The 21,925-nt window shown below is 44.8% G+C and overlaps 7 protein-coding genes and 1 non-coding gene across 8 annotated transcripts; 3 read left to right on the top strand and 5 right to left on the bottom strand.

Moving 5' to 3' along the window:
• Positions 1–8,011: 8,011 nt before the first annotated feature.
• On the bottom strand, positions 8,012–8,901 carry C8R40DRAFT_1168456 (uncharacterized protein; the record flags this gene model as incomplete). Its single annotated transcript, XM_046231186.1, has 6 exons — positions 8,012–8,035; positions 8,089–8,211; positions 8,263–8,349; positions 8,396–8,533; positions 8,573–8,668; positions 8,728–8,901. 6 exons carry the CDS (start codon positions 8,899–8,901, stop codon positions 8,012–8,014), a joined length of 642 nt encoding a protein of 213 aa, XP_046088843.1.
• Positions 8,902–9,018: 117 nt separating this feature from the next.
• Positions 9,019–9,591, top strand: C8R40DRAFT_1168455 (uncharacterized protein; the record flags this gene model as incomplete). Its single annotated transcript, XM_046231185.1, has 2 exons — positions 9,019–9,043; positions 9,095–9,591. 2 exons carry the CDS (start codon positions 9,019–9,021, stop codon positions 9,589–9,591), a joined length of 522 nt encoding a protein of 173 aa, XP_046088842.1.
• Positions 9,592–10,603: 1,012 nt separating this feature from the next.
• On the bottom strand, positions 10,604–10,677 carry C8R40DRAFT_t76. The gene has a single exon. It is a non-coding gene; the product is annotated as a tRNA-Ile (tRNA).
• A 620-nt stretch (positions 10,678–11,297) lies between these two features.
• C8R40DRAFT_1039977 (uncharacterized protein) lies at positions 11,298–11,555 on the top strand (the record flags this gene model as incomplete). The annotated part of the gene is made up of 1 exon (XM_046223876.1): positions 11,298–11,555. A coding segment is annotated over one exon (258 nt), but the record flags the coding sequence as incomplete, so codon positions are not given.
• A 1,783-nt stretch (positions 11,556–13,338) lies between these two features.
• Positions 13,339–14,680, bottom strand: C8R40DRAFT_1067896 (uncharacterized protein; the record flags this gene model as incomplete). Its single annotated transcript, XM_046225949.1, has 6 exons — positions 13,339–13,417; positions 13,509–13,734; positions 13,946–14,048; positions 14,102–14,167; positions 14,220–14,318; positions 14,366–14,680. The coding sequence occupies 6 exons, from the start codon at positions 14,678–14,680 to the stop codon at positions 13,339–13,341; spliced, it is 888 nt and encodes a 295-aa protein (XP_046088840.1).
• Positions 14,681–15,250: 570 nt separating this feature from the next.
• C8R40DRAFT_1226800 (uncharacterized protein) lies at positions 15,251–15,682 on the top strand (the record flags this gene model as incomplete). Its single annotated transcript, XM_046233314.1, has 1 exon — positions 15,251–15,682. The coding sequence occupies one exon, from the start codon at positions 15,251–15,253 to the stop codon at positions 15,680–15,682; it is 432 nt and encodes a 143-aa protein (XP_046088839.1).
• An 862-nt stretch (positions 15,683–16,544) lies between these two features.
• Positions 16,545–19,232, bottom strand: C8R40DRAFT_1159700 (P-loop containing nucleoside triphosphate hydrolase protein; the record flags this gene model as incomplete). The annotated part of the gene is made up of 16 exons (XM_046229920.1): positions 16,545–16,665; positions 16,722–16,778; positions 16,833–16,949; positions 17,000–17,098; positions 17,119–17,312; positions 17,360–17,369; positions 17,424–17,583; positions 17,673–17,777; positions 17,836–17,986; positions 18,039–18,261; positions 18,294–18,494; positions 18,551–18,630; positions 18,690–18,735; positions 18,764–19,004; positions 19,050–19,135; positions 19,210–19,232. 16 exons carry the CDS (start codon positions 19,230–19,232, stop codon positions 16,545–16,547), a joined length of 1,914 nt encoding a protein of 637 aa, XP_046088838.1.
• C8R40DRAFT_1095010 (oligomeric complex COG6-domain-containing protein) lies at positions 19,206–21,921 on the bottom strand (the record flags this gene model as incomplete). The annotated part of the gene is made up of 14 exons (XM_046227688.1): positions 19,206–19,438; positions 19,522–19,597; positions 19,653–19,745; positions 19,816–20,121; positions 20,175–20,250; positions 20,313–20,440; positions 20,503–20,548; positions 20,589–20,831; positions 20,882–21,062; positions 21,108–21,159; positions 21,212–21,321; positions 21,442–21,487; positions 21,546–21,773; positions 21,799–21,921. Coding segments are annotated over 14 exons (1,941 nt in total), but the record flags the coding sequence as incomplete, so codon positions are not given.
• Between the last annotated feature and the right edge of the window lie 4 nt (positions 21,922–21,925).

Below are 21,925 nucleotides of genomic sequence, written 5' to 3'. Positions count from 1 at the left end.
TGATCCGAATGAACAGAACGAGCACGATCGAGGAGGCGATTCCTGACGAAAGTGTTCTGAAAAGTCTATTAATGTAAATAGTCACGAATGAAATTGATACATACACGAGCATCATTGGCAAAAGCCATGAACTTAAGATGTTGCTCGAAGTGAGAATCACTGATGATGTCAGGAAATAGTTTGTGCCCGAGACACAAAGTATCGATAATGCTCTGATGAGCAGTCAAGTTAGAAATCTGTCTAACATGACTACGAAGTGTAACAGGCTTTTCCTGGTAATAAACGATTTAAATTAATACGTATCAATTAAATTGAATGAAGAATACATACCAAGAGATCATGAAGATACTCGGTAGACCGACGAAGGACGGAAATTGTTGCCTTGTCGGGATTGTTCGTCTTCTTGCCTTTGTACGAAGCAAGTAGCTGCTGCAAAGCACCCAAGTGGGGCTCAGCAACTCGAGCAATGTCAAGATCCTTCTTGTGATGGATGGGCATGCTAGGATGAACGATGATAGATGTTGATGGAACTTTATATGGAATGAGAGCTCGAGTGAGTTCAACTAATGCAAGTCGACTTGGAACGAATGACATATTGAAAGTCAATTGGCCTGAGCTTTTATACCGAAACAGTGAAATCAAGCTCCTGACCAAATTAGGACAACTGAGGACAGTTGGATTCTTTAGTTTGGGGGAGGAGGATATCGATTTGATTGAAAATTTACAAAATTTCAATTAGACTAATAGTTTCACAATTAGATTGAATGGTATTGTGAATGCAGTGACCCAGAATTGATCAAAGCGATCATACAGAAGGTCTAAATAAGCGGAATGAGTAAAGAAACTGCGCTTAGAACCTGAAAGTGGAGTTGAGAATACCTCCCGAAGTTGTTATGATCAACGGCGAACGGAGATCGACTTGAGCACTCAGGACAATGAAGACAGTAAAGTCTTGTGGTCCTGATCTCGCATGAAAATTCATGCCAGGATCTGGAAGGGAGTCTTACTTTGAACCCCTATTCAAAGAGGGAACTCAGAACTGGCTCGATAATTCGCAAGCACTCATCCAGATTAAAACATGAATTGAGTGAACAATGTATTGAGGGAGGAGAAAATGTATCTACTCATTCAAATTAAAAAGAATGAGCAAGTGCAGCTCCTCAATCAAAGTAAATGGGATAAACAAAGTATTTTGCCTAGAGCTTAGTTTCACTCATTTAAATTAATATGAAAATGAGCATGAGAGCTCGTAAATTGATAGGTACAAGATAGCAAAAGGCTATCCACAAAAGAGCAATAGGTAAAGCTACCTACAAGAAATACAAGAAAAGATACAAAAAGATATTAGATTAATGAAATCTAATTAAATCAAAATGGTCTCGATTGACCGGTGGTCCTGAAAAGGTCCATGATGAGATTTTGGGTCTGAAGACCCGTAAAGACAACATGACCGCGAGTGGTCAGCTATGATGAAATATATGGGTTATAAAACCCGTCCGTTCGTGAGTGTATAAGAAAAACAAAATTAAAGTAATGAAAAGAAAACGATGCCCCGATGCCCAAGGAATCAGCTACGATTCAAGAGTCTGCGCTGGCTCTGCCCCCTTGTCAGGAGACAGAGTTTGCTCGGCCAAACTCTTGATCGTAGGGAGATCCAGCTCCATAGGAACAGATCCCCCTACCTGACTGCTGGTACCTTCGTCCGCCGATCCCTTCTCTACTTCATTGAGGCCTTCGAAAGCCTCAGTAGCAGAATCCGGAGGTGGCGAGGACTCGACCAGGTGCCCGTTTTCATCAATACGTGCCGTTGATTCCCCGGAATGGATGCTGTGTAGCAGTTCGATCCATTCGCCAGGAGTCCGATTATCGAAATCCAGCCCACTCAAGTTGAATGGACTGGGCCAATGGAATAAAGTGGCCAAGAGGGTCCACTCATTCAAATTGATTGCCCGGCGATTGGGCTCGGCAGCTTTGAGTGCCTCTAATACAACGACGGGATCCTCTCCTGCATTCTGCAAGTCCAAGATGGACCGCAAGAAGAGTTCCCGTGTCGTGTCAAAAAGGGACCCAATCTGCTTCAATTGGTCGTTCAAGTCGGCAGCTCGTCATAAAGAGTTTGCTAGATCTAAAAGGATCAAACGAATTAAATTAAATAAATCAAATGAAATAGAATAGAGAAAACTTACTATGCGTACTGCTAGTTGAGGCTTTGTGAAGCGCATTGAGCGCATCCATAGCTAGTTCCACGTCCAAGGATCCCAAGCACTTTAAACTCCGTGAGGAGCAGGCCTGGCATTTATACCCTGGTAGTGGAGCCGAATTGGCCTCCAAATCCCCGCGAGCGAGCGCCGGAACGCAAGCTTGGCTGGGAATGGAAGGCTAAAGAAATTGCAAAAGAATGAGTATTTAAATTAAATTTAAAAAAAAAATAAGAATTAAGAAATCAACTTACTTCACGAATTGCCCGGTTGACCTGCATCAAGTCCTGCATCGTGAAACGAGCGTTTTGAGTCTCCAAAATGGAGCCCAGCTCGACGAAGTCAGGATTAATGGCAAGCAAGGGGTTTTCTCGATTTAAGGCAGCGCTATTCTATTAAATTAATAGAGTTAGCATTTGGAATGAATTAAAATTGAATAACAACGACTTACCCTGGCATGAGCAAATTTAGGAAAAGGTGTGAAGGCACCAGTCGACTACTCTGGAAGTCGTAGGCATCCTTGAGCATCCGCCAAGAGTACCGGTTGAAAGGTACTTTCTGGGGAACGCTCGGGAACGGGCTTTACTGCAGCCTTGGATACTTGTTTGGGGACGGTCACCCGTTTAACTGGACGATGAGGCAGTGAAGCTACAATCCAATTAAATTAATAAAATAAAAGGAAAAATGAAGAATAAAATCTTACCAGATATGGAAGATGTCGTTTTAAGGCATTTTGGAGGGGGCGCAGAGTCCTCCTCCTCATCCTCATCTTCAGATTCAACTTCGCTGGGAGTCGAATCTTCCTCAGTAACAACGACTTGCCGCGCTTTTCCTTTAGAAGTGGCCGGAGCGATTTTCCTCGAATGAGGGGGAAGTCGAACTCTCTTATAGACTAAAGCAGTAGTGGGAGGGTTGGACGCTTTGGAACTTTCAACTACCTTGACAGTAGTTGAAGATTTAGGTTCCTTTTTACCTACGGAAACCTTTGTAGACGAAGAGGCTACGGGAGCTGAACCTACAGAAGGGAACCCACTCAAGAGCTCGTTATCCGAGTCTCTTGAACGAGTGGAACGTGGCGATGAAACTGAATCAAAAACAAAGATTAAATGAATAAAATAAGAAATCAATGAACTAAATTAATACTCACAAAACGTGGAAGCATCAGCCTTGAGGCTCTCTAACTCCCGATTCCTTCTAATTAATCGAGGGGGAGCTACAGGTACCTTGGAAACAGATGTCGAAGGTTTGAGCTCCAAAGGTGGAGGAGGGGTACTAATTTTTGATGTATCCGCCGATGAACCCTTACCGCGTAGTGAGGCGAAGGGATCTAGTTCCTTGGGAGGCACCAGACGCATCATGGCACTTCCCTCGCGGAAACGTAAACAGAAAGGAATAGGAATTGCCGGAAATTGTTCGAATTTCGAGGAATCCTATAAAACCGAATTAGGAGAAAAAAATATTAAAGGCTGAATGGCACACTTACCAAAGCCTGAGATCGATGATCAGGGGGAATGCCCCATTGTTGTTCTAAATTATCGCGAAGGAACACGGGAAGACCTTGGGATAAAAATGTAGCAGTCGCAAGGATGTGCTCCGCAAATAAAGGGCAATTGGCCCGACCAATCCAGAAATCATGAATATAAATCTAGATTGAAGGCATTTTAGTTGAAATGAAATAAGAGAGGAAATCCGTTTACGCACTAAGAATGGAGCGGCCTCCTCGAATACCTCATAAACTTCCGGCGGCTCTGTAGATGGCGAATCATCTGTTAACACCTGCAAAGTTCGAATTGCCATTTGGGAAGAACAAAACAAGTCCAGGCCGGAGGCCACAGACAATGGAAGCAAACTCTCGGGAGGAAAGCAAAAAGGGACCAAAGAACGAGGATACGAGAAAGCAGGAAGAGAACTAGGACCATTGTAATCGGGAGAGTTTGTGGAATCAATTACTGGAGGGGAATAATCGCCTTGTTGAAGTCGTCGAAACACAGCGCTTTCAAAGAAAAGAGGCAGAGTAGATTTAAATGAGAGACCCACAAGCATCACTTGGGCCTTCATTAGAGAGCATGGTAGACGCGTGGAAGAGGCCGAAGCTCGAGTTTGACTCGAGGTTGAAGCCATTTTGACGAACAAGATGAAAGAAAGGAATAAAGAGGGAAAACGGACTTCAACGAGAAAAATTGTTGAACCCCGTGCCACGAACCAAATAAATGTACACACTGATTCAGTGTGTACGTCAGAGCAGTTCTCCGTGAAATGGAAGCTCGTTCTGTGACTAGATGATGAAAAGATTGTGAATTAAAATTTCGAAATGTGATACGAATACCGAAAATGTATTCAATTCAAATGGAGCGCTAAACTGTTACGATTCATAGCAGGCATGTGAATAAATTGATAAGATGAGCGCTAGAAACCTGTTTGAGGGCATCCAAATTGATTGGAGAGCACGGAGAAGTAGAGATCCAAACCCAGTGATTTACATTAAAAGGAGATATAGTCTTGTCGAATCAATCTAATAACAGATTGGGTATCCTTTCCTGATACAAAACTATGAGTGACCGAGGATGGTCAAATTCTTTAGTTTGGGGGGGATGACACGCCTAAATTTTGGCTAGACGTCTATGCTGTGAATTGTGACATTTTCATGTATAGATTTGTATCGAGAGGACTGTAATTGAGACCCAGATTGACAGTCAAAGTCAACACTGAATCAGTCTAATAAGTTGAAGGGACCATATACCCATACTACCACAAGTTGGTTAGTTTACCCATTCCCGATACTACCTTTGGATAGCAGTCTACCTGTTTGTCAAGCAGGATTATACCAGACTCGGACTACATCCGAAGGATGACCATTCACGTATGACATACCAAGGGTATTCTTATTGGACCTTACACTGGCAGGAGTTTGGAAGAACTTACTCAAGTGACCATGAGCCGAGGATTGACTCGAAATGACTTTCTAGAACTCAGGAATTATCAGATACTCTTTCTAGAACGAGATCATGCATTAATCTAAAAGACTGCGATTTAGTCTAATAGACCAATCAAGTTGCATGTTTGAGGAAAATGACTAGAAGAACGATCGAAGTACTGCGAGGCTCCGAAGACATATCAAATGAATGTCAAAGAGTCCTGACGTAGAAAATATTGAAGAATACAATTAAATGAATACTATGCGTAACTCCCTTGATAGAGTATAGGCACAACGGGTGTCTGTTGAAAGAGAGAAGCAATTAGTTTAATCCAGATGAATCAGATTGATAGGATTAGAATCGAGGAGAGCTGATTTGCCTCCGGACGAGGTGACAAACGATCGAAGTAAGTGTTGAACAGCAATGACAGTTGAACACCATTCGAGTCATTCTCCAAAAACAATTAAATTAAATGAATATCGAAGTACCTACCTATGTTTGGAGGTATACTAGAATCTTGGAACCAATATGGGCCAAATAAGGACATGTAAATTCAAATTAAATGGTATCTGACCGAGTGTAGAAGTTTCCTGGCGGTTCCGAACGTTTATTGTATTAAATTAATTGTACTGTGCGACTCTATATTCTGTATGTATAAATAGCGATCCGATGTATCTGGAATACAAGTGATTTTGGGACGACGTTGCAGTGCTAATCCGTAAAAAGGAAAGACACACTCCCGCCAGACTGAAACCTCTTCGCTAGCAGCCATTTGGGCCCGGCACTTGTGAGTACAGGAACGTTGTGTTCTGCTCCTTGTGACTGCGAGAAGTATATCCAGTTGTTGGATATCCTTCGAACTTAGGATCAGTCGTTTCTTAAGGGCAAATCACGCTGTGTGGTTGTGCCAGCACATAGTTCTACACCACGCTGCTGGTAGGATGTTGGTCTGATATCAGGAAGTGATTGTTGGGATAATCAGGCGCAAATGTTGCCATAATGTACCTCAATATCATTTGAACATTCGTCATTAAGAATATTTGACACTGGCCCAACTGTCCAATTCAGGGATACCTATGATACTGACATCTTTGTGTTGCCTCGTCAAGTGAATGATGTCTCTAGAACATCAATGTCCACCTGAGGGAGACATTACCTGTGATAGTTCTCGGAAATTCTCAGAATCTCTCGAGACTGTTCTAAATTCATAGAATCAATATCAATGCAATTAACAAATGAGGTCAAGAGAGGATCGAAAATGCTATTTATTATGAGGGTAAATACTGACTACGAGCTTGAATACTGAGAATCCATGGCTCAACATCCTTTTCGTGTACAACAAGATCTGCCCCCAATGAACTATCCCGCGGGAAAAGCTTAACATCATCATCATAAATCCCTTTGTATACCCTGTGCAACGAGAAAATCAGAAGTGGCCTGGTGGGCAGATGATATGATCACAATGTACTCGAATCTTATGGCCGTGTCTGGAACCTGGGTCCGGTAAGATTCCAACTTCTTGTCCACTATCCCCCAAAAATAATTCTTCGTTCTTCTTTTCTTTGTCATCTCCCTTGGTTTGCTTACAACCCCTGTTGACTGAGAGGCCTTCTCAGCTGCTTCTCTCTCTTGCTTCAATTTTGCATCCTCGGTGTTAATGAACACGCGTCGCTGGAGTTTTTGCTCATTAGATAGGCCCTACAATGGACAGAAATGAAGATCGAGGCTGATGTCATGCCCTGCCCCAAAAGCTCCCCTAGTCACTCTCCTAGACATCCCAGAACAGCGTATCAGCTCCCTTACACCTCCCAAATAACCTCCCACAAACCTCCATGAACCACGGAACCCTAACTAACCTTCCCACCAACGCTAACCTCCATCTGAAGCGGCAGCTCCGCGACTCGCGTACGCCGCCGGACAATCCCCTATCAATTTAGCCTCATGGGTTCCGCACTTCACGTCAACCCCATTAGATGCTCGTTTATTACAATGTCCCGTTACTATTCAGCCCACCTATATAAGTATCCTCCGTAACATAAGCGTCCCTAGCTTGGTATATTTTGAACACACACCCTTTACATAGGTCCAGTCCCTGTCCCTTTGTACCTGCTACCTATACGGAATTCTCTCTACTCTCTGTTTCTCTACCTCTGTTTCTCTCTACTTCTGTCTATTGTCTCTCTGATCGTCTATACGATCGAATATACGCTTTCACTTCAAGTCTAAGCCTTCCGAGTGAGTCTCCAAGCTCCCTCGAACATTACTAAAGCTCCCCAACGCCTACCCGCTTGGTGAGCTACCCTTCCCCAAACCTCCCAGAGCTCCCTAGCTACTTCGTAAGCTTCGGGACCTCGATCTAGGTAACGTCGAAGCTACCCCTCACGTCGAACTACGTATTGCTTCTCCGTTACCACCTCCCACACTCGAGGACGACCATCCTCAAACCTAGTCCCCAGGGACCTACCCTCCCTGGCAGATCCCTTCTCGGGAGCTTACACCCTCGAGACCCCGTTGCATAAACTACCTACTCGACTCTATATTGACGTTCTAGCGAGTACAACTCCTACTACGCAATATCTTACGGTCCCGCACTCGTCCTGAACCTCCCTACGCATTAGGGACCTCCCTGGACCTCCTAGGAACCCCTCAAGGGTCACCATCTCGTCGTTCCAACCACTACTAGGTCATTCCCGTCCTCGGTCGCGGTTCTCGTAGCTCCCTTCGAGCTCCAGCCTGCTCCTAGCACGCTACAACATAAACCTCCACATACCAAAACCTACCCTAAGACCTATTTTGACCCAGGTCTTACAGCTGACCAGAAATGCAATCCGTATGTATAATGCAAGTGTCAGACGAGATTTTGTTCCCTGTATGATCTGTCGCACCAAAATTGCAATGTCAGTCTTTGGACCAATACTCGCACTAATCTGACCATGTGTTATTTGTGATGATGTGAGTATACAATGACCACGAACCTTTTCCTTGATAGCATGCCGGCCATGAATCAATGCTCCTCCGCATTCAGCTGAAATAACTTTACAGTGCCCAGTTTCGTGTGCTGGTGGTAAGTCCGAAATCTTCATTTCACGCATAGTATCCTGATAAAATTGAGAAGGGATCTTCTGCCCATTGCAAACAAGTGGACTTACAACAATTTTTTGAGGTAACGAGTCATGCTTATAGGCAAAAACTGTCGGAGAGCACAGGAACAGGTTTGCATAATCTATGGCCGTCTTCTACAATGAAAGTTAGAAGCATGACCAAATATAGGCACGTACATACCTTGACATCTTCTGTTGGTTTGTATTTCAGCGCGCTGTCCTTAAACATGATGCGCAACATGTCCTGATTCTGGAGAACATTCAAATACAGCTGAAACATATTCTCTACTGTATCCAGACACTCCATACACATGTAAGCCTATCACCGCAAGAAGTTTGTGAGTAATGACCAACTTACCCTCAAGAATTCCTCGGCCTGAGTTACTGACTCTGGCGACAAGTTCCTCATATTCAAGAGCTCCTTTCCGCGGTCTGTGGTGAATATAATTGGGGCCTGGGAAGCGAACTCGAATCCTGGGGGGGGAGAGGGTCACTATCTGTCCGGCGGCGCACAGTACCTGCATTGAATAAATCGGATGAGAATGTCGGTGTCATTGAGCCTGAGTTGTCTTCAAGTCTGGGAGCATTTGTATTTGCCAAGGCGAGTGAGGCTTGTTGTTCCTCAATGCACTGCCTCGCGGCAATGACATATGGGTCTAAATCTTCTCCAATGGAATCAACGTCCATTTGTGTGTCAAAAGAGTGAGAGACGGACAGTTCAAAATTGATTTTTTCGAAGTTGAATTATGTAAGAATCATGGTCAGCATCCCAGTGCGTGTTTAACTATTTCTAACTTTCTTTTCATGCCTCCACGCGACATAAGCTCCGGTAATTTATCTACTATTGTTCAAGTTAATATATTTCTCATTCAGCATACAGAGGCTTTTGTCAACAGCATAACAGGAAAGGTCAGCTGTAAAACTTGCCGGGAAGCTTATCCTCACAACGATATTACATGGACAACCCGCACCAATTTTACTGGAGCTCATCAAAAGTCAAGAATCCACTCTCAAGCAATAGAAGAACTGAAGCGGCGCCGCTTAGTTGATATAGAGCAAAGTAGAAACCTTACACAATTATTCTCATCCAGTTCAGTTGCATTGAAAAACTCAATAATTAAGCCTCCACACCATTCTTCTCCATCAGCATCAGTCGATATCAATGGTCTTGGTCCAGATGATATGTGCATGTCATCAGAGGACATTGAACATTATTTTTCTGCCCCCAGCGTAGTAACAGAGGAAGTTCAAGATGAACTTCTTGCCAAGGAGTTGGCAGCATTGCGCATGTCTACACTGGAGGAGGTGTATCTGGATAGTTCCAATGATGCAACAGTTCCATCTGTGATAAATGAGTTTCAATCTATAGGTATATAAACTCTCATTTTGAACCCAAGATGCTTAACTTTTTTTAGAATATGACGAGGAAGCTGAAGAAGAAGAAGTGGCTGATTTCTTTGTGGGTGTGACAAGAACTTCAGACTGGACCCCATATGAAAACAAAACTGTGAGCCCATTATGCAATATTTTTCTGATTTTATTATCCATAATGTCTTTTCAAGATGTGTTATCTTGATATCCTTGATAACCTTCCTTGTTTGCGACTTTCATCAAGCCAATTGAAGATCTTCCTGTGGATTATGCATGCTCCCTCATTCAAAGCACTCCGACAGGCACAGAAGAAAATCCAAGAAGACTGTAGTGTTCGGGTTCGACCTTCGAAGTCGGATTTTGGAAATCTATTTTATACTACAGATATCCGAGACATAATGGCCCGGGTTGTTGAAGGAGATTGCACTTGTTGAAGTTGAAACACACTGGAGCGCCCTTCAGCTAACCCAAGCAGTATGCCACCCAGCTCAGTACACAGATTGTCAATGCCTTAATACAAGACTAGTAGGTTGGACTACAAGCCTTATAGTTGCTCAGTACTCCAATAAACACTGTAGATATGACAGAAGTCAATATAGAGTGAGGATTGATTTGTATCTTTCAACTATAGTAGGAATACAGGTTTGTTTGGTCTTGTATGTACTAGAAACGCATGAGGCGTGATAATGGGTGTCCACAATTGTGCGCACCTATGAAAACTAACTAACTACAGTAACACTAAAGAAATAGCTAAGTTATGAGTTGTAAAACTAAGAAATGAAGTCTGTAAGTACTTTATACACTAAGTAAGTCACTACAGTGATAACTAGGAGTGATGAAGCACTGTGTAATGTATGTAGAAAGTGTTCTATCACTACAGTATGCTCAACATGGGTAAGCTTACTTCCAGCTTACCTAGGATATTTACTGAACCTAGTATCATCCATGTTGAGCATACTGTAGTGATAGAACACTTTCTACATACATCTACATGTTAAAGTCATGACTGAAAACAAAGTGACCAGACTGGGGATTGAACCCAGGACCTTCTGGTTATATTCCAGATGCTCTAACCAACTGAGCTATCCGACCTTGGTTCAACTAATGAGGACTTTACATATGGTAACAGTGGCCATCCAATCAACACTTCTTAAGGACTTACTATCTTCTTTTGCCTTGGTTGATGGAATTTTGCATAATACCATTTACACCTCATTAGGGTGTCAGGATTGAATCCTAACACTACATACATTACACAATGTCCTCTTAGCTATAGTTATCACTATAATCATTAGTTTTAGTGTACAAAGTAAGTAACTTACAAGACTCATTTCCGAGTTTTTCAACTTTTACAGTACAAGTTTCTTTAGTCTTGCAGTAGTTAGTTAGTTTTCATAGGTGCGCACAATTGTGGACACCCATTAGCACGCCTCATGCGTTTCTAGTACATACAAGACCAAACAAACCTGTATTCCTACTACAGTTGAAAGATACAAATCAATACTCATACTATATTGACTCTGGTCATTGTTACTGTGTTTATTGGAGTACTAAGCAACTACAAGACTCTGTAGCACAACCTACTGAGCTTGTATTAAGGCATTGACATTATCTGCACTGAGCTGGGTGGCATACTGTTTGGGTTAGCTGAAGGGCGCTCCAGTGTGTTTCAACTTCAACAAGTGCAGTCTCCTTCAACAATCCATTGACAGGATTTTGCAAACCCTGAAGTTGCACCACTGATTCATGTTTATCCTGAGGATGTTAATGGCAGTCCCATTTCTGAAATGTGGCAAGTACCAAAGGGTCGATGGATGGAACTTCCACTCGATTTTCTCACCCCATCCATTCTGGTTGATAATAAACGGCACTATATTCATGAAGTGGCTCAACTGAAGGATCATCAGTGGGTAATTCCTAAGATGTGGATCACTCAGGCAGGGGAAATTTTTGCCAGTTGTTCGACATGAAGGCGGATTCCAAGGGTAGGGAGCGTTTCTGGAGGCCTCTGCAAACCAACAGATCCCCACCAGCAACTGAATCTTCCATTCAGTACCTTGGAGGTGTACAGGAGGCCTCCTCCTCACTTCTGACAGGTACATGAATATTCAGTTGCTTCCTCTCACCAAAACTCTACAGATATTCCTCATTTCTGAAAATGTGTACAGGTTTCTCCACAACCTCACTTTTCAGCTGTGTACAGATTTATCTCTCTCCAGGTTTTACCTCACTTCTGTACAGGGTCTCACCCTCAGATGTGTACAGGTTCCACCTGATTTTTTACAGAAGTGTACAGGCTGTGTTCCTCACCTCTTCAGTTGTGTACAGGTGTTTCCACCTCACTTCTCAACATGTGTACAGGTCACACCTCACTTCTGTCCTCAGATGTGTACAGGTAGCACCTCACATGGGGCCAGTTGGATCAGGTGATGTGTTGATCATGTGTTCTGTTTCAGTCAGGTGCCAGAGTTTCTGAGCAGAGGCCTGTGTGAAAAAGGTCAGAATCATGTGATCCCATCAGCTCTTCCTTTCTCTTTTACCACCACCATCTCCTGCCACTTTGGTGATTTGGGTGAGAACACTGGCTTTCTTCCACAGCTCTGATAGCTTCAACATCACCCTCCAGGTCCTCCTTTCATCTGTACAGGCCTAGCCTCAGATTCAAGGACCTGCCATAGCTCTGACAGCTTCAACATTATTTTTCCTTGTCTTTTGTGTATAGATTAGAGGTCTGGGTTCTCAGTGTGTCTATGATATCTTTTATGGGTGTTTTACATGGTTTTCAACTGATGTTTGGGCAGATCTAGGTTGATCTGGTCATTTTTTGGTCATTCTCCTTGCTATTCCATAGCACATCTTCATCTCAACCTTTCCCTGGACCTCCTTCACTCTGATCTTCAGATCCCAGCTCTCTCACTTCCCTGATACCCTCAGAAACCTTGGAAATCTCTTTTCCAGGCTCCTCCATGTCATCTATGCCTTATCCAGCCTGATCAGCTGTGATCTAGGACTTCCTGAGGCTTAACTCCCTCATCAACACCTTTATCCTCCTCCTGGTGTCCTCCAACCTCTTATCCAGCCTGATCTGTCATGGTCCAAGGCCTACTCAGGCCACTCAACCTGTTTTTCCATCCCAGACTCCTTCCTCTCTCTTATCCAGCTTGATCAGCTGTGATCTAGGACCTCCTGAGGCTTATCTTCCTCATCAGCACCTTTATCCTCCTCCTAGTGTCCTCCAACCTCTTATCCAGCCTGATCTGTGATGATCCAGGCCCTGCTCAGGCCACTTCATCTCCTCACTCATCTCAGAAACCTTCCTGGCTCTTATCCAGCTTGATCAGCTGTGATGTAGAACTTCCTGAGGCCTATCTCCTTCATCAATATCAATATCTTCCTCCTGGTGTTCTCCAGCCTCTTATCCAGCCTGATCTGCTATGATCCAGAACCCAATCAGGCCATTTTATGCCTTCCTTTCTTTCAGCCTCCTTCATGTGCCTCATCCAGCCTAATCAGTTGAGATCTAGGACTTCCTGAAGCTTCTTTCACTCATCAAATCCTCCATCTTCTTCTGGATATCCTGTAGCACCTCACCCAGGACCTACCTGGCACTGCGGGGATGAAGGCCTTATCTTGCCGCGAATAGGGCGCGAATAAGGTAAGATTAGGTACAAAATTCTCCCTCTAAGCAGGAACAGAATATATTATTTAATCACATTGTAATCGAACGGACATTATGTAGAGAATAACATGAGATTATACAGAAAATTCTACCACTAAACCACCCAGGAATAGTTCAATAAAGCCCGACGTCAGTTTACAACGTTTTCGCGTGCTGAATATGCAGGGATTTTTTAATCTAATCTACCATAAATTAGTGTGCGAATACATTGAGATTATTTTGACTAATTGCAGCAAAATCTTACCGGGATTGTTGGAAATTTTCGCGGACTATTCGCCGCATGAAGAGCATGAGATTCTTCAGAATAATCTCACTGAGAATAAGGGTACGCGATGTCGGGACGTCGTCGATATCGAGACGTAGGGACATCAAGACGTCGTCGACATCGGGACGTCGGGACATGGAGACGTCGTCGATATCGGTATATCGAGACATAGCAGGGTCGCGAATGTCGGGACGTCGACGATCATCTAGTTATTTTGTCAGTAGAATCTTCCAAACGTTAGGTAGGGACTTATCTATGTGCTCATTTATTCATAATCAGTATCACCTCTGCCCTAGATAGCACCATTATATGTATATACACTGTGTACAAGAAATTCATAGGTAAAAGATTGAGTTCTCTGAATCTATCAGCTTGTCAGTCACATCCCACTTCAAAGAAAGCTGAAAGTTACATACCATTATGCTGCTGCTGCTCTTGCAAGGACTGGTAGAATGATAGTTCCCCAGATATACCACCAATGACCAGGGATGATAAATATTTCAATGTGTGCCTTGAAACCTTTGCAACACAACATGAATTAGTGTTTGGATGAAGACGTGAACCACACGGACAGTTAGCACAGTAATTGCGAGGTCGGCTGAGGCATCTATGTTCCAATAAAATGTGCGCCAACGATTCTGAAAGCGAATAAATATGTATTTATTTGGAAAAATCAGTCAAGAAACGCACCAGCTTTCCTTCGCCATACAACCTGCATAGGGGGGAGCCAGACTCTGCTGGGACACGGCCACTGTCTGTCCCACTCTGCCTTCCGCCGGTCGTAGTTGCCTGTCATGCCTACTTTCCAGTAGACATCGGAATCGACGAAAGCGTACAAGTAACCGGGCCCATCCGCTGGCGACGGGAGGCGGGAGCGTCTGGACGTGTATAGAGCGCGAAGTAAGCGGCTGGAGCGTCTTGCCATTGTACACGAATCCAATATCGTGACTCGGATCGGGGGGAGCGCGCGGTACGAGGGGATTTAGAAGGTAGGGATGAAGCGCCTGGGGAGCGGGTGTAGTGGCGATCCGGATTAGTGTTTGTAAGGTAAACTGTCGTGAAGTATATAGGGTGCGCTTGTAGCTTGGATTGTGTGCTATATGTTTGTGGGTGATTTGGATGTGGACAAGAGCCTCAGCAATGCTAACCATGCTGTGATGGGTATTATGTCGCTGTCGATGGCATTAGATAATGACTCTCGGGCCTCTTATACATAGTTGAGCTCAACCCAAGCACACATTTCATGAGCAGGGATGGAAACAAAGATGAGGAAACTTGAGGGTATAATTTATAACATAACACCAGTATGTGCAGTGAGAATAAAAACAGATCAATATGGAATTAGAAGAAACCAACAGTTGCCCCCTCAATTGTAGAATTCCAGACCCAGATTGCGCCTGAACTCTCAACAGCATAGTCATCTCGTCCTCCTCCTAAGAAAGAAGTCATCAAGTAGAGTCAAGCGATTCTAAGGCACCCTCGTAATCGCCGAAGGAAACCTTGAGTCAACCAATATTTGAACGCGCAATGGTGAACTGGTGCTCGAATTCAGTATCCCCCATCTGTTCGTATGATAGAGCGATAGCCCGGGTCCTCTTTTGTGGACAGGAAATACAACGTATTGGTGAACGTCTTCCATATCACCGACCCAATCCATCCGTCGTCTCCTCCTCGGCGCCGCACCCCTCTTTTTCGCGTGGCCCACACTGGGGGTGCAGCCGATGACCGCGTTACTCGTGCAATGGGTGGGGTTCACCGGGTTGTGGTGGGCGGACGCCACGGTGTGCGGGATGGGGTGGACGCCACTGTGGTATTCCCAGTATCGGTTCTATCTCTCCGTGCTCGTGGGGGCATGTATTATTGGTTCGCTCGCGGGGACGTCGTACTACGGGCCCGTTGCCGGACACGGGTTTATTTCCAGGGATCTCGAGTTGACGAGGGAGATGAGGAGGGAGGTTAAAGGGGAGAGGGAGGGGACGGTACCTGGGGTGGTGGAGGCTGTCCCTGCGGACCTAAAGGGTGGGGCGTATGTCGTGTTGAAGAAGAGGGATTTGACGAGGGAGGTGCAGCAGCAGCAGGAGAGGGAGAAGGAGGTGAAAGAGGGGGTCGTCCGGGACCCAGTTTGCTATACCTTGAAGAGAACATCGTATTAATTCTACGAGGGCACGTCCAGTCCTTGCTACAAATCGATCCGAAGGTTTGGCACGTCCAAAATCGAGGTGAGTTTGGGCCAAAGCAGTGAGTGCGCTCAATTCTGCTCGTACTGTCCAGTAAGACGACATCAGTGGGTCTTATTCTGAGTTCCAGATTGAAACAGTTAATTTTGTATGTGACCAGTGTAATCGTATACAGAAACTCACCCCTTCGACGACGTCCCACAAACAATGATAGAATGGCCGAAGAAATCTTCGTCGATGAGATTGACATGCCCTAGGATATCGACGAGAGTGGTCAGGTTGGATTTACCAGTTTCTGGTGAATGGATGAGGGACATTGTTGAGGATTTTGTGAATACGTCGCGTTCTCGAGACGGTATATGTCGGGTTCCAGGGTATTCATGAGCTGACTGTATTTTCATGGGGCCAAGTCTTCTCTTTGGCGAAGAGTGTAACTCATCAGTCTATGCACGAGTTGCACTCGGATACAAGACGCGGACGGTGGAGGACGAAAGTGACGGTTTGAGAGACATCGTGATCAGTTTGGTTTTATAATTTTAGGCGCTCATGATCATTCGCATGCAATGCTCTTGTACTTATTGCAAACACATTCTGTTGCAAAGTAACCATCCCAACTTTTATTTGTCTTGAGAGCCTCCGCCAGATCATATTCCCAAACTTCCTTACAGACTTTAAGCTGATCTCGAGGGATATCGTACTCAATGACAAGGGCGATCTCTTTCTACCCTCCTTCAAATCTTCGTGAAATATTCTGAAAAGGCCGGGTGATCGTCCCTCCAAATTACATTACGGAAGTACCGATAATCCCGTTGACAAATAGACCTTCTATCTACCCAACTCAAAAACTATCTTTGAGAATCTCCCTTACTACACCTCCCGCTAGCATCATCGTAGCCCTCATCCCTGTAGGATCAATAGTCGCCAAACCAACTTCTTCTTCGGCTTCAGCAGTCTTGGACCTGGATTTGAATGCATTAGAGTGATTGGGATAAAAAGTAGACGGTGAATAACTGACTCTAGGCGTGATATCCAAGCACCATCATCATCGAGCGCTGATTCAGGATCCACATATCTATTTTCGAGGGTCAGTACAAGACTAGAAGATAAGATATCTAATGATACTCACAATGCGTTCCTTAGAGCAAACTGTAGGAAACCTTTCCAATATGGATCATATTTGAGTACATTGCCATTGCCGATTATGACGAGGAGTTCTTTAGCACGGATAATAGCTACATTCATTCTACGTTCGCCATTCAGCATCGGTACAAGACCTGAAGAAAACGAGCAAACCTTTCCTTTTCAAATACCAGACCAATCTCCTTCTGTCCGTCTTCTGTCAGAAACCTGGCACTAGACCTCACACAAGAGATGATCACAACTCGTTTCTCTCTGCCTTGATAGTCCTCCACAGTTCCACATCCACTCGAGATAGCCCCGCCTGCCTTAATCTTTCTCGGATTTTCCAAACTTGTTCTCGCCAAGGTGCCATGACCCCGATTTCGTCAGCTTGGAGCGGTGAAATGCTTTTGGCGGCCTCCGACATCAATGAGCTGATCACTCCTACGATTCCATCTATTTCGCCAATGTTGAACCAGGTAGCACGCTGAGACAAAGTTAGGCTGATTAGATGAAGAATGCGTAGATACGGACCTCGTCGACGCTTTCATCCTTAGTGTCACAGCCAAGGAACATTAGAGGGTATTTATCGTTGGACTATAGTCCCGCCCGGGAGATCATACCATTGCTCGCGCAAGCCTCTAACGAGTCATTGTAGAACATAGCCGAAGGTGGCATGAGGATTGCTGGGTGAGAACGGTAGTTCTTAGATATGACATAAGAAAGCGAAACGGACAGGTCATTATGAACAAACCCACCTTAACGAGGATCATGAATGGCTTGAACATTGATTGCACTGAATTTTGGTGCAGCGGCAAACCAGTGAGGGGTGGACGTCGAGGATGACGTGTCTCGGTGTGTTCCACGTACAGAGGTCTATTGAAGAGACGCTTGAGTAAGGAGATATCGAGTTCATAGGTGCGCGCTTGTTGAGATGTGATGATGGGTCCCACTATGTGAGCAAATTGAGTCAGATTATTAGTCTAGTGCTATGGAAAGCCAGAACGTACGCTGATTGATATCCCCGCACAGAATTAACTGTGGGACAATGGAAAGCCAGTGGTAATCGAACGAAGTTGTACGATTGGGAGCGGAAAGCTCATGCCTGGGTAGAACGACTGAGATCGGAACTAGAAGTTCCGGCCCTGAACCTTGCCCGGCCTGACAAAGGGTTTAAGCAGTGATAATGAAATCAAACAGAATTGATTTCCACCTCGTCAATCAGCAGATGCGTCCAATGAGGAACAATCCGATACTTGATCTTCCTGTGAGGGTGCAGCGATGACACTACGTGTTCTTCTAGCGCACAAAGAACGATATTAGTACAGGCAGCGTCGACGAGAATATTTGCGTCCAGACACGACGTCACCACTACCTTGTAGCTCATGAGCATCTTCCAAGTAGGAATGGCAAAGCTATCGTTGTCAACATCTGAGCTTTTTGTCAGTAAGAAATGGACTTGGTGAACTTGCAGCAAAATTGACGAATTAAATCTGGAACCTCCGCAAAGGTTCTGTTCTGGTCATTTAGTTGGAGCATATCTCCTAGTTTGAGAGATGATCCAAGTCGTAGTGCCACAGTATCAGTAGCGGAATTGGAAGGAGCACAAAGTAAGATATGTGCTTCTGGCTGAGTATGTAAGATTTGGTGGACGGTTTCCACGACGGTTCTGTAATATAGGGCTAGTCAATGTGTTCAACTTCTGATATTTGGAAGTACCGCTACCGTGTTTTTCCTGTACCCGGAGGACCGCTGATAAGAAACGGGACATGCGATTGATATTTTGATGAACAAGAAGTGGCGAACTAGAGCGAAACAGAAGGAGGATAAGCACTGATGATCGACTTGAATGGCAAAAATTGACCTGTTGCTCCGCATGCAAGCCATTGTCGAGTCGACCTAAACCTCTCCTGTTATATTAGGTGGTGTGGAAGGGACGGGAAGATTGAGATGCAGTCGTCCATCTCTGGAAATAACCACCGATGAGCTACATCGCGCTTTCCATTGGGATCCAACGCACTAGCCAAGGTCGAGACGACGACGTCCATTACAACTGAGGGACGTGCGTTTGTTATAAAAGACAGGTTGAGGACAGGAGGTACTTCTTCATCAGCCTGAAACGAGGGTTCTTGTATAACAAACGTCTCGATGTGCGTCTTGAGCGTAGGACAGGAAAAATCTGGAACGAATTGAGCAGGATTTTATAGTAATACACAGAACATACGAATGGAGCCTTCTTGCTTCTTGAGTCTAATCACCCTTCCTTCGAAAGCGAGCCCACTGCCTGTGTTCCAGTCAACCAGGACTTCCCTTAGATGAATGACGTCTCCGATGTCTAGCCGGATAGGTTTCCCGTATCCCTGGAACGAGTACGGAAAATTCACCTTGGTCCCAATCCAACACTCATGATTTCCTGTTTATCGGTAGCCAACTGGTCCAACTCCCAAGATAACAAAGACTTCCAATGTTGGTTGTATTCATCAGCATTCAGAAGCTGGCATGTAGCGTCCTTCTCAGGAGGTATTTCAGAAAGAACAGTAGATGCAGCATGGTGTATCTGCGTATGCAGACGCTGAAGGGTCAGGCGAGAATGGGGGGAGGATGAGGAGACGACTTCAGTAGAGGTAGATAGCCAACGGGAGAAGGAGGCCAGAGCGGAAAAATGTAAGTCAAGATAAATAGTGCGTAATCAGAACAGTTTACCGAGCCATCATGATTCCGGCATAGGGAGGCGATTTGGTTTAATCCTGCATCTGTTATGATATCGTGGTACTGGAAAGACCAAGCTCAACAAAAGACGATATTAGTGAAGTATAAATAGATTCACATGTTCTTCAGTCAACTCTTCAACTTTCGATTCAATTGCTTCCTGAATCACCTTTCGTTGAGGCTTGGTGAATGCGAACGGCCCCAGAACACTCTGCAAAAAAGAATACGAAACCATTTGAGTCAGTAAATTAACACGAACAATTTGCCAAACCCGCATATACCAAAAGATAGCTCAAGCAATTCAACACGAAAACATCCTTGTCCCATTCAGGCCTTTGCCTCTTCTTCTTTTTCCCTGCATCAAGACACATATCTAACGCTGGCTGTACCATGATTTCGCCAATTTTGAGGAAGCCCGTGTTCCCGGCTGTGTACAATTTGTTATGATCACCAATCAAATTATCTTCGTTGTGACCGTCGTCCAGCTCGTCGTCTCCGAGATACGAATGATACACTGCCATGATCTCACGAAGTATTTGAACGTGGTCGAGTATGGGAGGTATTGTAAGGGATGTATCATCGAGATCCTACTTTGCGTTAAAGATACTCTGAGACAGATGAAAGTATCTTCGGAACGTACTAAGATTGCTTGAGCGAGTGAAGGACATTGAGCTTCGATAGAGCCAAAGGGAGTCTGGTATGCCAGGTCGGTAATTCTGAGCAACATTTAGAGGAACAGCTGTGCAGATATATAATTGTTTGTACGCAGTCCTTCAACGTTACGGATAGAACCGCATCGTCACCAATCGTCTTCGTCATGGTTGTCTTGTAGAACTGCAACAGGTTCGCGATCTTGTACGACATAATCGAACTTTCTTGCGACCTGATAGTTTGTTGTACGCGAATCTAGACAAAAAATGAAAAGCGTAAGTCCCCTACTGATGGAAAAGAAATCACACATTATTTACCTTCAAAGGGACACAGACTTTCCCCACCGCCGTGTCCATGAGCTCCCTTTTCTTCTTCCTTGTTCATCTTGCCTTCCTCAGCGAACTCTCTCGCGCTACCAATCAAACGGCCGTCTTCCTTGATACTAAACAAGGCCTCGGGGAGCTCCCGTTCAGCGGCAATAGCTTGATGAACCCATGCAAGCATGTCGCCGATATACCTCAGAGGATCGTGAGCATGGAGCTCAATAGGTCGAGGGAGACCAGAAGGTCCGCCACGCGTAAGGGCAGTGAGGAAGGAAGATGTCAGTGTTGTTTGACGGGTGAGTGAAAGCGCAGCCAGTGATTCACTGGACGAAGACTGTCAGACAAAGAACAGAAGTCCGTGACAAGAACATACTTTAGGAGCTCGGGCCTCTTTCGTAGGCGACGGACGTCCTCCCGCATGATCGTGTTCACTTCAAGCTGAGAATCGCGTCCAACCTGACGAAACTCGTAGGAATACCAGCGAAATATTTTCTCGTAGCCTTGTTCAAGTTGAGAGGCGGTAGATGCCATGATGTCTTTCCTAGCCGTGGATACTAGATATCATGATCAGTTATCTCAATTGAGATTGTTTGTCGAACTTACCCCAGCTCTCGTCGGATGGTCCTCACCGGCCATTATAACACGACCAATCTTGTCAAATCTGTTCTGTCTTGTCCATAGGTTGGAAAAATCGCTTGCCCACTGGTACATCTCCAGATGTCAATGTCTCCGTTTCCTCCTCCGTGAGTGTGGATCGTGTAAGGAATAAGGAGACAATTGATTTTCGGTCTTCAACTTCTTGTCTTTCTTGCGCTCAGGACATAGAGGACTTCGCAGGAGACAAAAAACACGCACCTCTCTGCACATAGATTACCTGCGCGTGAGATTTGCTCGCCTCGTTTGAAAGTTAGAGTTGCTTCTCGGTTTCGTCACAGCTCATATGCATTGCCAAGACGTGTTTTTGAAGGGCAACCAGTCTCTGAATAGGACATTGGGTAGATGAATAACGAGACTGCGATCGGGAAGTGAGTACACACCTCATCAACTTCACTCAAGACTTTCAGAAAATGTCGACTGCCCTCAACCAGCCTGAGCTCCATATCCCGCTTCAGATTTTTCCTTGCCCTTGCAGCTGCTTCCCCTGGCGTGTTTTCCACAAATTTCAAGGGTCCGACTGATGATTGAGCGCGCTTTTCTTCATCGTCGTTTTCGTCTTCTTCATCTTCGAGGAACGCGCCATCAAAATGTGCATTGGTCTTGGGAGTCTCCGTGACTTGAGCCGGCATCTACGGTGGAGCCAGATGAGCTGCTATTGACATAGAGTTCTGAAAGTGTTTGCAACGCTTCAGGAGTAGCTTCATCGTCGAAGATGGTACCAAGAACTTTGTACAGTCGTAAAGAGACGGGTTTCGAGCTT

This window comes from Lentinula edodes (assembly GCF_021015755.1).
Source record: "Lentinula edodes strain Le(Bin) 0899 ss11 chromosome Unknown C8R40scaffold_9, whole genome shotgun sequence".
Lineage (NCBI taxonomy): Eukaryota > Fungi > Basidiomycota > Agaricomycetes > Agaricales > Omphalotaceae > Lentinula > Lentinula edodes.
Note: the sequence above shows the minus strand (reverse complement) of the source record. Positions and strands in the feature narration are given on the sequence as shown.